Source organism: Leptonotus elevatus, chromosome 7 (genome assembly GCF_054856555.1).
Source record: "Leptonotus elevatus isolate MCC_2025b chromosome 7, RoL_Lele_1.0, whole genome shotgun sequence".
Classification (NCBI taxonomy): domain Eukaryota; kingdom Metazoa; phylum Chordata; class Actinopteri; order Syngnathiformes; family Syngnathidae; genus Leptonotus; species Leptonotus elevatus.
In genome coordinates this window covers 21,149,089-21,160,473 of record NC_141245.1, presented here as the reverse complement: position 1 = coordinate 21,160,473, position 11,385 = coordinate 21,149,089, and the positions used below count along the sequence as shown (strand labels likewise).

The window sequence follows — 11,385 nt, the reverse complement described above, 5'->3', positions numbered from 1 at the left end:
CATGCTCTGCGTCTTGTTGATCAGATGCCAGTAAAAAAAAAAATGAATATCTTAACTCAAGTCAGACCTGTTTAATGAGGAGCGTCTGTTTTAAAGTGGGAAACAGTAGAGCTCTGATCATGAACGTCAGACTCACAAGACTTACAGTACTGAAGAGACGTGAGGCTTGCATGCAGAGAAGTCAGCGTTGGTAAATAGCCAAGAAAAACAACAACTTCTACGTATTGTACCAACTGCAAATGAAGGGTCTGAAATCACTCGCCTTACACGATATAACGTCCATCTGTTTAGATGTCGTGTTGCCTTCAGGGACAGTCTGAAATCACAGTTTTCCATATAAAATATCTGTCTTTAATACAAATGTGAAGTCTATCCATCTATCTAAATGGCACATGTACGAGTTACATCACAGGTCAAGATACATGAAGGCAAACGAAATGTAAACACACATTTTGAACTCATTTGTACAAACAGGATTCACATGTCAAAGTCATGAGTGAGAACGTGAAAGGAGACTTTCCATATAAGTGGAACTTAAGGAACTAATCACAATTACTCTCCATAGTTCAGCAACAACAATAGTCAGCGGCGTTACACAATGACATTAAAAGTCTACGCACGCTCTACATTGCGGCCTATTCGACATTTTCAAACGTCTCGAGATTGTTTCTCACACATGGATGCTAAGATTGTGCTTCAGGGAGAGGTGGCGTTTTTCCCATCTCTCTGCTAATCACTAGTCAAAGTGTGTTTTATTTGTCCTTCTTCCTTTGAGCTGCGAGGAAAGGGTTAAGCGTAAAATTTGCTGAGTCAGCTCAGCAGCAGGATGAAGAGAAAGAAGCGCTTTAAGCTACAGAGGAAGCAAAACAAGGTTGCATGAAAAGAACACACCAGGAGAGAGAAAAAACCCCAACTAAGGCAAACAAGAGATGTGTGAACAAATGCTCATGTGATCCTGAGGACAATTTGAGTGGAAAACAACATCAATTGGTTGACATCTCTGTCATGCGCGTCAGTCACAAGAAAGCAACTGCGTGTGTTCTAATGGATTTGTTAGCATGTGTCTGAAGAATGCTAGCCAGCACTCGAGACATTTGCAAGGAAACTGGTTCTGCGCTGATGCTAACAAGCAAGTAATCGTGGCACCAAATGAGTTTAAATATTACAAACACTCCTTAGTATAATACAGTATTTTAGCCCACAGATAAGGAAAGAGTACTGAATTTTCCAAAAGTTTGCTCATAGTTTGGAAGTTAACGTTTGTGTTAGTGTAGGTATATTCTCTGGTTGTACATGCCGTCACGCCTACTTTTTTGTGGGAATTCTTGAAATGATCATCAAAAACGGATGCTCTGCTCACACCAGCTGGCACCGGCTAAAACCTTTCACAATTTAGTGTGGCCTATATTTGTCCATTTGGGCAAATTCCCTAGTAGGAGTTTGTGGAAGTTCGAGCCCTGCAATTCAAAATGGCTGCCGTTTAATCCAAAATGTCAGACTTCCGATTCATTTTCAAGCATGTATCGTTCGGTGTGTTCTGTTATGATAGACGTGGCCTCCCAATTTCATAAAATCGTAATAAAACAGGTAGAGAGGGCTTTTACACTTCCGGGTTCTTGGACCTAAAAATTGATGGTGTAGTTAGTTGTACCTAATAAAGTGAATTTGTATGTCTGTGGAAAAACAACACAGCAAAAGTACAATATTTACGTTTAAAAAATGTTGTCAAATCAATACATTTAACTTAGACAGTGAACAGTAATATCTTGGTTTTGTCTGACTTTATGATTACATCTCTCTAGGTGCGGGTGTACCTAATGAAGTGTCCAATGGGCACTTTCGTGAAAAACATGATCAAACATATAAAGGAGCAAATTAGTGTTTCTTTTCGTGCTAGTATCGACAAAGCCTTGTTAAAAATGTTTAGTAGTTTGTCGATTGTGTAACGTGATCGTATGATACCAGGATCCAGGATGAACCTCCAGGACGAACCCCTCCTCCTCCTCCTCCTCCTCCTCCCCGCGTGTGGGAGGAGGAGGAGGGGGTGGGGGCGGGGGCGTCGCAGGCCGGGCTCGGCCCCCTCAAAGTCACATCAGGGAAGCTGGAGTGTCTCCGTCCCGGATCGGCAGCAGACATGAATCCCCTCGGCAGGTCGTGGCTTCTCCTCAGCGGGTTCGTCCTCTTCTACGTCATCTACCTCCTTTTCGGCGGCCTCGTCTTCTCCAGCCTCGAGCGGCCGGTCGAGGAGCAGCTCCGCCGGGACATGGACGCCCTGAAGCGGCGTTTTCTCAATCAGAGCTGCGTGTCAGCCGCTGCCCTGGAGCACTTTGTTGGCCAGGTGCTGGCCGCCAACATGTACGGCGTGGCGGTCAACCCGAACGCCTCCTCCGACGCGTCCAACTGGGACTTGACCTCGGCCATGTTCTTCGCCAACACGCTGGTCACCACCGTGGGTGAGTCAGGCAAACTTTTTTTTTCTTTTTAAACTTCCTCCCGCTTCCTTTAAAATCTCGACATCTTCTCGAAGACCTCAACCCTACGTCAAGAAGCTTCGGGAAGAAGCTCTAATGTGACCACATTTTGCCACGTGGGTGTTTTCGTTTCGTCGCATTCATGTGAAAACGGATAAAAGCCAATGAAAATGCATCTGATCACGCTCTACCGCGAAAACGAATTAGACCCGCCAGGCTCAATGGTTCTTCAAGTGCTTTAATTGGCTCGTTAATTTGTGCCATTTGAGTAGGAGATGTTCTTTGATTTTGACTTTGATAGACAAGTGGTAACTGAACTCGACATTTAGGGCGATTTGGAACGATAAATTGAGGAGTTGTGTAATTTCAGACGCTTTCTGAAGGCAACACACAACTTCATTGTGGCAAATTTAACAAGCGACTTGAACCTAGGGACACCTGGAACAATCAATTATGCAATTTCAGACTGTCAGTATAGACAGCAAAGACTGTAGAGACACTTGAACTAAACACTGTTGCTATAGGCTTGTGTAGAACTGACAAACTAGTTAATCAGTAGATTTAATCAATTATCGCAAACACACATGGACGGACAGACAGACAGTTTCCTCCTGAAAATATGTTCCCAGACAGCTAACGTTTCCGCAGGAAATGTGCTCCCAGATGGACATTCACGGTGATCTTTTGTGCTTTTTAGCCACGGCAGACTCAAATTTCTCAGTCGACGTTACATTATGTGTCGTTGATGCCTGAACCTGAGACCTCAAATCACCAAAACCTGATGTCTTCATGACCAGAGTCTTGTTTGGAGTTTATCAGATAGATGCAAGCAGAAAGGTCGTCAAGCTGCTTATAGACATAAACTGATGACGCCAACATTGTACTGAAGCTAAAGTCAAATCGTAATCAATTTCTTTGATGGTATGTGACATTTTCTTGACACAAGCAACAAAAAAAATCGTTTTCATGACATTTCTAACCTTCTGGGATTACATGACATGAATATTTGAAATTTTTAAATTAGGAAAAATAAATATTACAAAGCAGTGGAAATGATAACAATAATAAATAAGATGAAAAATGAATGAATGTTAGAAAAAAATAATATAAAAATATATTAGATTAAAAATCCAAATGTTGGAAAATTAGCAAAATGTTAGACGTCAGGAAAAGATCGTAAAAAAAAAGAAAGCCTGACAAAGTAAAAAAACAACTGAAAAATAAGCAATGAAAAATAAATTCATAGAAAACATAGCAAAGTATTGGGGGGTAAATATGCAACATACCCAAATTTTGGGGTAATAAAATACTACATGGGAAAAAAAGAATATTAGGGGGAAAAATATCAACGAATTGTGAAGAAAAAAATTAATATTGCAAAAACGGTAAAAAAAAGAAATACTAGAATAGAAATGGGTCATCGTAAATACAAAAAAATGAATGTGGGGGAAAATGTCAAACAATCGGCTACGATATTTTTGTGACTAAATCTTTTGTGTTCAGGTTACGGTCACACGACGCCGCTGTCCGATGTGGGCAAGGTCTTCTCCATCGTGTACGCTCTGCTGGGCGTTCCCTTCACCATGCTGGTCCTGACGGCGTGCGTGCAGAGGCTGATGTACCCCCTGGTGGCGGCCCCACTCCACCAACTGCAGCGCTGCGGCCTGGATGCCCGGCCGGCGGCCGGCGTGCACTTCCTGTCGCTGCTGGCGCTGGTGCTACTGTGTCTGTTCGCGGCCCCGGCGGCCGTGTTCAGCGCCGTGGAGGGCGGCTGGTCCTTCCTGGACGGGTTCTACTTCTGCTTCATCTCGCTGTGCACCATCGGCCTGGGGGACTTTGTGCCTGCCGCCAAGCCTGAGCAGGATTTCAAACAGCTCTACCAGGTCGCCGTCATGGGTGAGTACACGTCACACCAGGTTGCCAGTCTTAAAATTTTTTTTTTTTTTTTTTTATGTTGACGGTGAGAATTTTAGGACAGCTGGGATTAAAACATATTCACTCCCAGCTATTTTCACCGAAGCAACCCCCTTTGTCCACAGAATATTTTGTTCTATTGCCATAAAAACATCGAACCTACCAAAAGAAAGTATAGTCTCTTCTTTCATCAGGAAAAAAACGTGTATTTGTATCTGTTTCTGTTTTGCAGCAATTAGCATTAGAATATAGCTAAGTTTCATTATTATTCACATTCATGTTGAAAACACTGACAAAAAGAGCTTGTTGCAACATGGCCCTGGCTGATCTTATACGTTTTTTGTAATAGCGACCATTGCTTTAAGCGACTGTATCAAAGCCTTATGTATGCTCTCGCATAAAACCTTTTCTTTTTTTACGTATAAAATTTAGATGTTTTTGGGTTTGAATTAGTTAAAATTACAGCAGTAAAATGACTTCTTTTTTTTTTATATATATATATATTCAGGTAAACAAAAATTGTAAGTGTAAATTTAAAATGCTTTGTTTTACTAATATTTTGTTATTTAATAATCAATTATTTCACCAGATAAATGGGCCAGTTAAGTCAGATGCGGTTAAAACAAAAGTTTAATTAAACATGTCTCCGACTAGTCAGACAATTTCCATCACAGACACAGAAACCCTGGCTAGCCATTCAAATTCCTAGAAGCGGCCATTAGGAGGCTGGCATCACACAGAGCTGCCACATGCCAACCGAGTAGTCTGGCAACAGAATGCCACTGGCAGACATTTTCTCATCCCAGTGTTGTATGAGGTCACGACGGTTGTTGTCTAACAGGACCGTCCAGGTCACATGTGGCGGCTTATTACTTATTAACAGTTTGTGTTTTGTTTTTTTGTAAGACTGGGATTCAAAATTTGGATTCTGGTGGCGCTAATTAGCGTTGACCTTATGCTTAGCCACACCCTCGCAAGGCAGACTGACCAATCACACAATAGAACAGACGTCCAAGGTTATAATGGGCTTTTTGGTTATAGTTGGTATATTTCATAGATGGTTAATTTGTTTTTCTTATACTCCAGAGAATGGAAGGAATTAAGTAAAAAAAAAAAAAATGGGGAAAAATCTTGTTAAAACCAATTTCGTATTGATCAGTGAAACTAGTGTCTGAGCTTTATATTTGTCCTGCTCTTTAGAACACACTTGTCAATGAAAAATGTCAAGACACCCAACGAAGTTAGTTTGTTGGAATATTTAAAAAATGAAAACATTTCTAGATGTCATAAAAATTGTGTGCATGCCAGGCCAGTAGTAGGCGTTGTAACTTGTCAGCGCATTGGATTGCCATTTTCTTACTATACAGCGACAGCCCCAACATCTTGGCTTTGCACCCTACTCCGGATGTCCAGGGACCGAAAATGTAGGGCACTCAAAATTACCCACAATGCACTCTGAAAAGTAGTGAACATCGATATTCACTCAACCGGTTTGATATAGACCACAATGCATTGCAAGCATGAAAAAAAAAATGGCGGGAATCGAAGCCAATGCATTAATATATACTATGAAAATAATTCATTTTAGTTGAAAATATGTACAACAAAGGAAACAAATTACAGTTTTAGCTGTACAATAACAAGGGACAACTAGGACATAATTGTACAGATCAAATAGGAAGAACTAGGATCTTTTAAGACAGTAGGAGCAAATAAGATGGCCTTTTGCAGTTGGACTGTTAGACTGTTAGTTTCCAAGTTTTTATTGGTTGATTTCATCACACGAGGTTGTTGCTAATTTGGGTGTTTAATAAGCGTGTCACTGTTGCTTTAAATTCATTTAAATGGGACAAAAAATGTAAACTAATCCCCCAGCTGGTGTTCACTCTTTGTCATAATCCCTCAGTATGATTGGCCGCCGAGATGTGGGCGGAGTTTTTTTTTTTCTGCATGCATGTGACCGCATGGCCTTCAGATGAGGAATAACAGACCTTGTTATTGTCACCTTTGCCATAAATTTCACTTCAGTCTTTGAGATTGAAAAAGGACATATTATGGAAAGTTGATGTTGAATACAAAGAATTGTAGGAAATTGTGAAGAAAGACCTAACTTGTTGTATTTGTCAATTTGTTACATGAACTTTCGGGGTTAATTTTTTGTGTATTTTTCTGTATTACTGTTCAGCCGGACTGAACAGTTGTTTAGGAATTGTACGTCATTTAGACTCTTCATGTTGCACCAAACAGATACTCCAAAAAAACACTAAACTAAAATGAAGCCTTTTCAAAGAATAAACAGACCTGCTCTAAAAAAAACAGTTAAAACAGAACAATTAAAAAAACACTTATGCATAATGTCTCCTTCTCCTCTCCCTCTTGCAGTCTACCTGTTTGTGGGCCTGATGATGATGTACCTTCTGCTGCGCACCTTCCACAAGATGGCCGACCTGCACGGTCTGACCACTTTCCTGCAGCTGCCGCGCTGCGAGGAGTCCGACCAGGAAGAGGACCGCGAGCCCATCGTGGAGAACGGGCCGTCCGCCGCCGCCCAGAAGCGGCCCTCGTACAACTCCATCAGCGACCGGTGACACGTGAACGCACGCGCTCCATAGGAACTTAAATGTGACTGAACAGGAAGTCTTGACTGTTTGGGGAAGATTTGAGGTTTGCGGTTTTTCCAATGAACTTCCCAAGGAAGCCTCACATCATGAGGACGGATCCCGCATCACCAAAGTATGTTTTTCATGTCTGTTTGTTTTTGTTGCATCTCGCTGCTCCTTCTCCAGCAGTTTGAATTATTGATGGCAAAAATGTAGATTTTTTTGGGGGGGCCGGACAAGCTTTTCCAGATTTATACACTTGAGATGCACTTTAATGTTCATATTTTAACTAAGATACGGTTCAATAACTTGTTTGAATTTAATGCAGATTGTTTGCTTGGTAATAAAGATGTTGAAATAAGTATTGTTATTGTGGTGGTGGAAAAAGGCCCAACACTAAATTTACAGTATATTTTAATTTTAAAAAATTAGAACAGGTAGAAAAAAACAATTACAAATCTCTTTAGAAAAAAAAACTACAAAGCAGACATTGTCCCCTTCATTTTAAAACAAGCATGAAAAATATAACAACTGCCAAAGTGGTGAGTTCTTCTACAACATAGAGACCTGTTTGAGGCTTAATGAAACACGTGGACGTAAACACTTGGTGTCATTGGACAATCAAAATGATGCGTATTCACAACAAATTAAGGAAAGTGCATTACCGGTAATTCCAACAAGGAAACTGAGCTCAAGAGCATCTTTACTGGAACTATTGTGAATACGAAAAACATGGACCAAAAGTACAAGGCAACATCTTCACGAAAACTGCTTGATAAATAAGAAGTGAAACTTTTCTTCACAGAAGATTCCACACAACACTTTAGTGTCAAGACACTTGACGGCTGTCAGCTCAAAGATTCGTACGGTAACAGACACATTCAAGTTGCTTCATTGGCCACGGGCTCGCTGCTTTCTGGGAAGCCCTCTGAGCATTTATTCCATGTACTAGTACTTTTTTTTTTTTTTTCACACGAGTAGTATCACTGACTTGCTAGTAACAATTTTCCACTGTGACATTTTTGCATACTAGCAGGACAATCACATTTTAGTGAGGCAAAAACTGTGCACTTGACATCTGTGTGCTACCAGTAGTACTCTGCTAGTAACCTGTGAATTGCATTTTTTGGGGTAACCGAACCTCCTTTTGTCACTGTTTCTCTAAAATAAAAGTCTTGCTTTGGTGGCATCTTAAGTGTTATAAGCGTTCATTTGGTCAGAAAGTGCTTCGCTGCCATCTTGTGGCACCTTCAGGCAATTACAATCCTTTTTTTGTGTTGACTGCACTAGTAGTACACTTGCCAAGTAGTGCCCATTTTGAGTCACTTGTAGTTGTCCTACTAGCATGGTTAAAGGTATAGGGAATGAAAACATTACTAGTAGGATATTTATTCTACCAGGGGCGAAATTGTCTTACTCGTGAGGATCATAACCTGGATATCAAGAATGCTCAAATGGCTTTCTATACTGCTTGGCAGCGATAGGTAAAATCGGACGACCTGCTCTCCTCTCAAGACTCCACCAGCATGGTCATCAGGTGCTCCAGATCCAGTCCGTCCTTGAAGGAGGTCGGCGGCGAGCTGAAAGACGAGATGGATGGCAGGCCCTTAGTGCTGCGGTACGCGAGGTCCTCCTCAGGCGGGCCCCCGTCGCTCCTCAGGCCCAGAATCCCCATGTCCCTCTCGAGCTGGGACGTGTCTATGTCATGGAACATGTCCTCGGCCGTGACGTCCTTCAGGTAGCTGGAGCGCGCCGCTTCCACGCCGACCTCCCACTCCATCAGGTCCTGGCTATGAGCCCCTCGGATCTGTTGCCTCAGCCAGAACCCGCCGGCGTCCGTACAGGCCTGCAGGTTCTCCAGGGATCTCAGGGCCGCCCGTGGGGTGGGAAACTGCGGCGACACGCTCGTGTCCAGGCTGGAATCCAGGCCGGTGAGGATGGACGAGACGGCGGGCGAAATGGTGAAATCTGGGTCGGCGGACAGGGAGCTCCAGTCCTCGGCTTCCTCGGATGATGCGCGACCGGATGCCAGCCGCTGGCATTTAGCGGCGGACGGCAGGTCATTCGTGATGGTGGCTATCGGCTGCTCGTGCGGCGGGTGGGTAATAGGTGGGTGAGGCGGCTGGAGGTCGAGGGTCGGCACATGACACGCTTCCACCTGCCGCAGGGTGTTGCTGATGAGGACGGACCGCCGCAAACTGGGCTCGGCCAGCTCCTGGTCCCGCTGGTACTTGTGAAGGGAGACGCTGAACACAAACTGACGCTGACGCTCCCATGACAGGGCGCCGCCGCAGCCACCACCCGAAGAATCATCAGATGAGTCCGGCTGAAGCTTGCGCTTGTGTGGCTTCATGATCATCTTCAAACTGCTGGGGAGGAAAAGAAAATGGCGCAAATCAAGTTTTCTAATTGTTTTTATTAAATCTTGTTTGGACTAATGCCATTGACATGAGCTTTTTCACTATGTGAACTTATTACAATTAACTAATACTAAAAACAAGAAATATATTAAGTCATCAATTCCAAGTATTGAGTCGTTCGGAAGGCAACGTTCGAATTTCTCAACTTCGGGAAGTCGAAGAAACCCGATGTCATTTCCGCAACATGGCGGCTCAAAACAAACAGTTTAACATAAAAACGAACTTTTTTAAAAAAATAAATAAATGATAGTCGTTCCAATAAAATGTCAAAGCACTCTTGTACGCGTCACTTTGCCACGTGTGCTGTACTTGTGCTTCAAAAAACGAATTTAAAAACACATTTTAAGTTAACACAATGCTAACATGGTTAGCTTTAGCATCTGCCCCGCCAAAAACATCCCAAATGTTACTTTTTGAGCATCCTTATAGATTACATCGTTTATTTAAATCGTTTGGTGCGTGTAAAATGGAAAAGAAAAAAATCGTTAAAACAGGAGACTTAACAAATGTGCCATGTTCTGGTCCTTAATGACGTCATAGGTATGTGAATATTATGTAAATAGTGAAAAGAAAAAACACAAAATAAACTCCACATGCTTACGTAATTGACCGGTAAACGGACATTTTAGAAAGCGAGACGTTAGGAAAACGTAAACTTTTCAAAGATAAAAAAACCGACCTGTTGCTTCTCCTCGGGAGGCTGCGACTTCTGAGCTAACGTCAAAAAGTGTTCATTAAAACGCCCAACGTAACGAGCAGCAATGTTAAGACGTAAAAAAAAAAATAATAATAATAATAATAATAATAAAGATTACAACAACAACTCGTCCGCGTTTAAAGTTTAAATGTTGCCACCATTTTCTTGCTTCCTTCTTCTCCCGCCTGCGATTTGAGCTCCGCCGCAAAAAACATGTCTGGTGTTGGCGAGGTGCATCATGGGTAATGTTGTTTTATCAAGACAGACGTACAGTGGCCGTTTTTACGGCAAAAAGCTGATGATGGATGATGGAATAACAATCTCCGTCAACGATGATCAACAATCAGTGATTTTCTACCGTTGCGTTTGATTAACTGCCGTGTTTTAATGCACGTTGAGTCGCCGTAATTCCAACACGATGACATCACCGGCTCGTCGACACACTCCCATCCGCTTCGCTGTCGCAAACTATCATTTAAAACTAAATGAACGCATGTAGGTCAATTGAATGTAACCATTCCATTCCAATACCATTAATAACGATAAACACAAATAAACAGTTACTTTCTTCAACACGCGTCGACTGGGGGGGGCAACTGTACTAAATTACATTAAATAGAGAATTTAATGTTCAGATATCACCATAGCTTACCTGAAATAAGCTTCGTAGATGCCACGAAGTTGCCGTAAAAGAATAAAGTTAAAAGTTGACTGTTTTGAATTTAAAATCCACCCGTTCGACCTTTTTGCCACATGGAACTCAGTCAGCCAATCAGTGAGCCAACTCCTTGCCGGATGTTAAACATTAAAGATACTTCAAAATAAACTTTACAACTCCTTTAACGTTATAAAACTCAATTTATTATGAAACAACATCCAACAGTCAATTAGGGATTAAGCCAAAAATATTATCTGGATTCCTTTTTGTAATAGGGTTGTAGTATGTTTGTTGTGAACTCTTTATTAACTCGCAATAGTTTTTATTTTGAAGGTACAGCTCTTAGAGCGATTTTCGGTCAAGTGTTTCCGTTCTTCCTGGGAGTGATTTTTTAAGAGTTGCGCAACATGTCCCTCCAGACATAAGCTATGAAAGTTCGACGGAACATGATAAAGTATGAATTTAGCGGATAGTTTGGTTTGACGTTTATATCATAGTTAGACGACATAAAACGTGGCGCCTTTATTTTTTTTGTGACAAACGGAAATGACGCATGAATTTATGGCGTCCAACTTTATTTCGGGTAGTGTTAACAACTTTACATTCTACGCAGCTGGTGGGTGAA

General features: G+C 41.9%; 2 protein-coding genes across 5 annotated transcripts; one reads left to right on the top strand and one right to left on the bottom strand.

Moving 5' to 3' along the window:
• The first annotated feature begins 2,017 nt into the window (after nucleotides 1-2,017).
• On the top strand, nucleotides 2,018-7,346 carry kcnk6 (potassium channel, subfamily K, member 6). The gene is made up of 3 exons (XM_086080688.1): nucleotides 2,018-2,453; nucleotides 3,975-4,367; nucleotides 6,768-7,346. The coding sequence occupies exons 1-3, from the start codon at nucleotides 2,135-2,137 to the stop codon at nucleotides 6,971-6,973; spliced, it is 918 nt and encodes a 305-aa protein (XP_085936814.1). The 5' UTR covers nucleotides 2,018-2,134; the 3' UTR covers nucleotides 6,974-7,346.
• A 44-nt stretch (nucleotides 7,347-7,390) lies between these two features.
• Nucleotides 7,391-10,877, bottom strand: sertad3 (SERTA domain containing 3). Of its 4 annotated transcripts, none has more exons than XM_086080692.1 (2): nucleotides 10,755-10,877; nucleotides 7,391-9,351 (listed from the first exon to the last, which is right to left on the bottom strand). In XM_086080692.1, the coding sequence occupies exon 2, from the start codon at nucleotides 9,342-9,344 to the stop codon at nucleotides 8,496-8,498; it is 849 nt and encodes a 282-aa protein (XP_085936818.1). In that variant the 5' UTR covers nucleotides 9,345-9,351; nucleotides 10,755-10,877; the 3' UTR covers nucleotides 7,391-8,495. The 4 variants fall into 4 exon arrangements, with proteins under 4 accessions (XP_085936818.1, XP_085936817.1, XP_085936815.1 ...); XM_086080691.1 differs by having other exon boundaries at nucleotides 7,391-9,354; nucleotides 10,755-10,863; XM_086080689.1 differs by lacking the exon at nucleotides 10,755-10,877 and adding an exon at nucleotides 10,085-10,744 and having other exon boundaries at nucleotides 7,391-9,354.
• Between the last annotated feature and the right edge of the window lie 508 nt (nucleotides 10,878-11,385).

Excerpts from the sequence above, each read along its gene's own strand:
- kcnk6 (XM_086080688.1), top strand. The coding sequence starts at position 2,135 with ATGAATCCCCTCGGCAGGTCGTGGCTTCTCCTCAGCGGGTTCGTCCTC. Across the intron at positions 2,454-3,974 it reads CACGCTGGTCACCACCGTGG|GTTACGGTCACACGACGCCG; the intron begins GTGAGTCAGGCA and ends TTTTGTGTTCAG. Across the intron at positions 4,368-6,767 it reads CTACCAGGTCGCCGTCATGG|TCTACCTGTTTGTGGGCCTG; the intron begins GTGAGTACACGT and ends TCCCTCTTGCAG.
- sertad3 (XM_086080692.1), bottom strand. The coding sequence starts at position 9,344 with ATGATCATGAAGCCACACAAGCGCAAGCTTCAGCCGGACTCATCTGAT.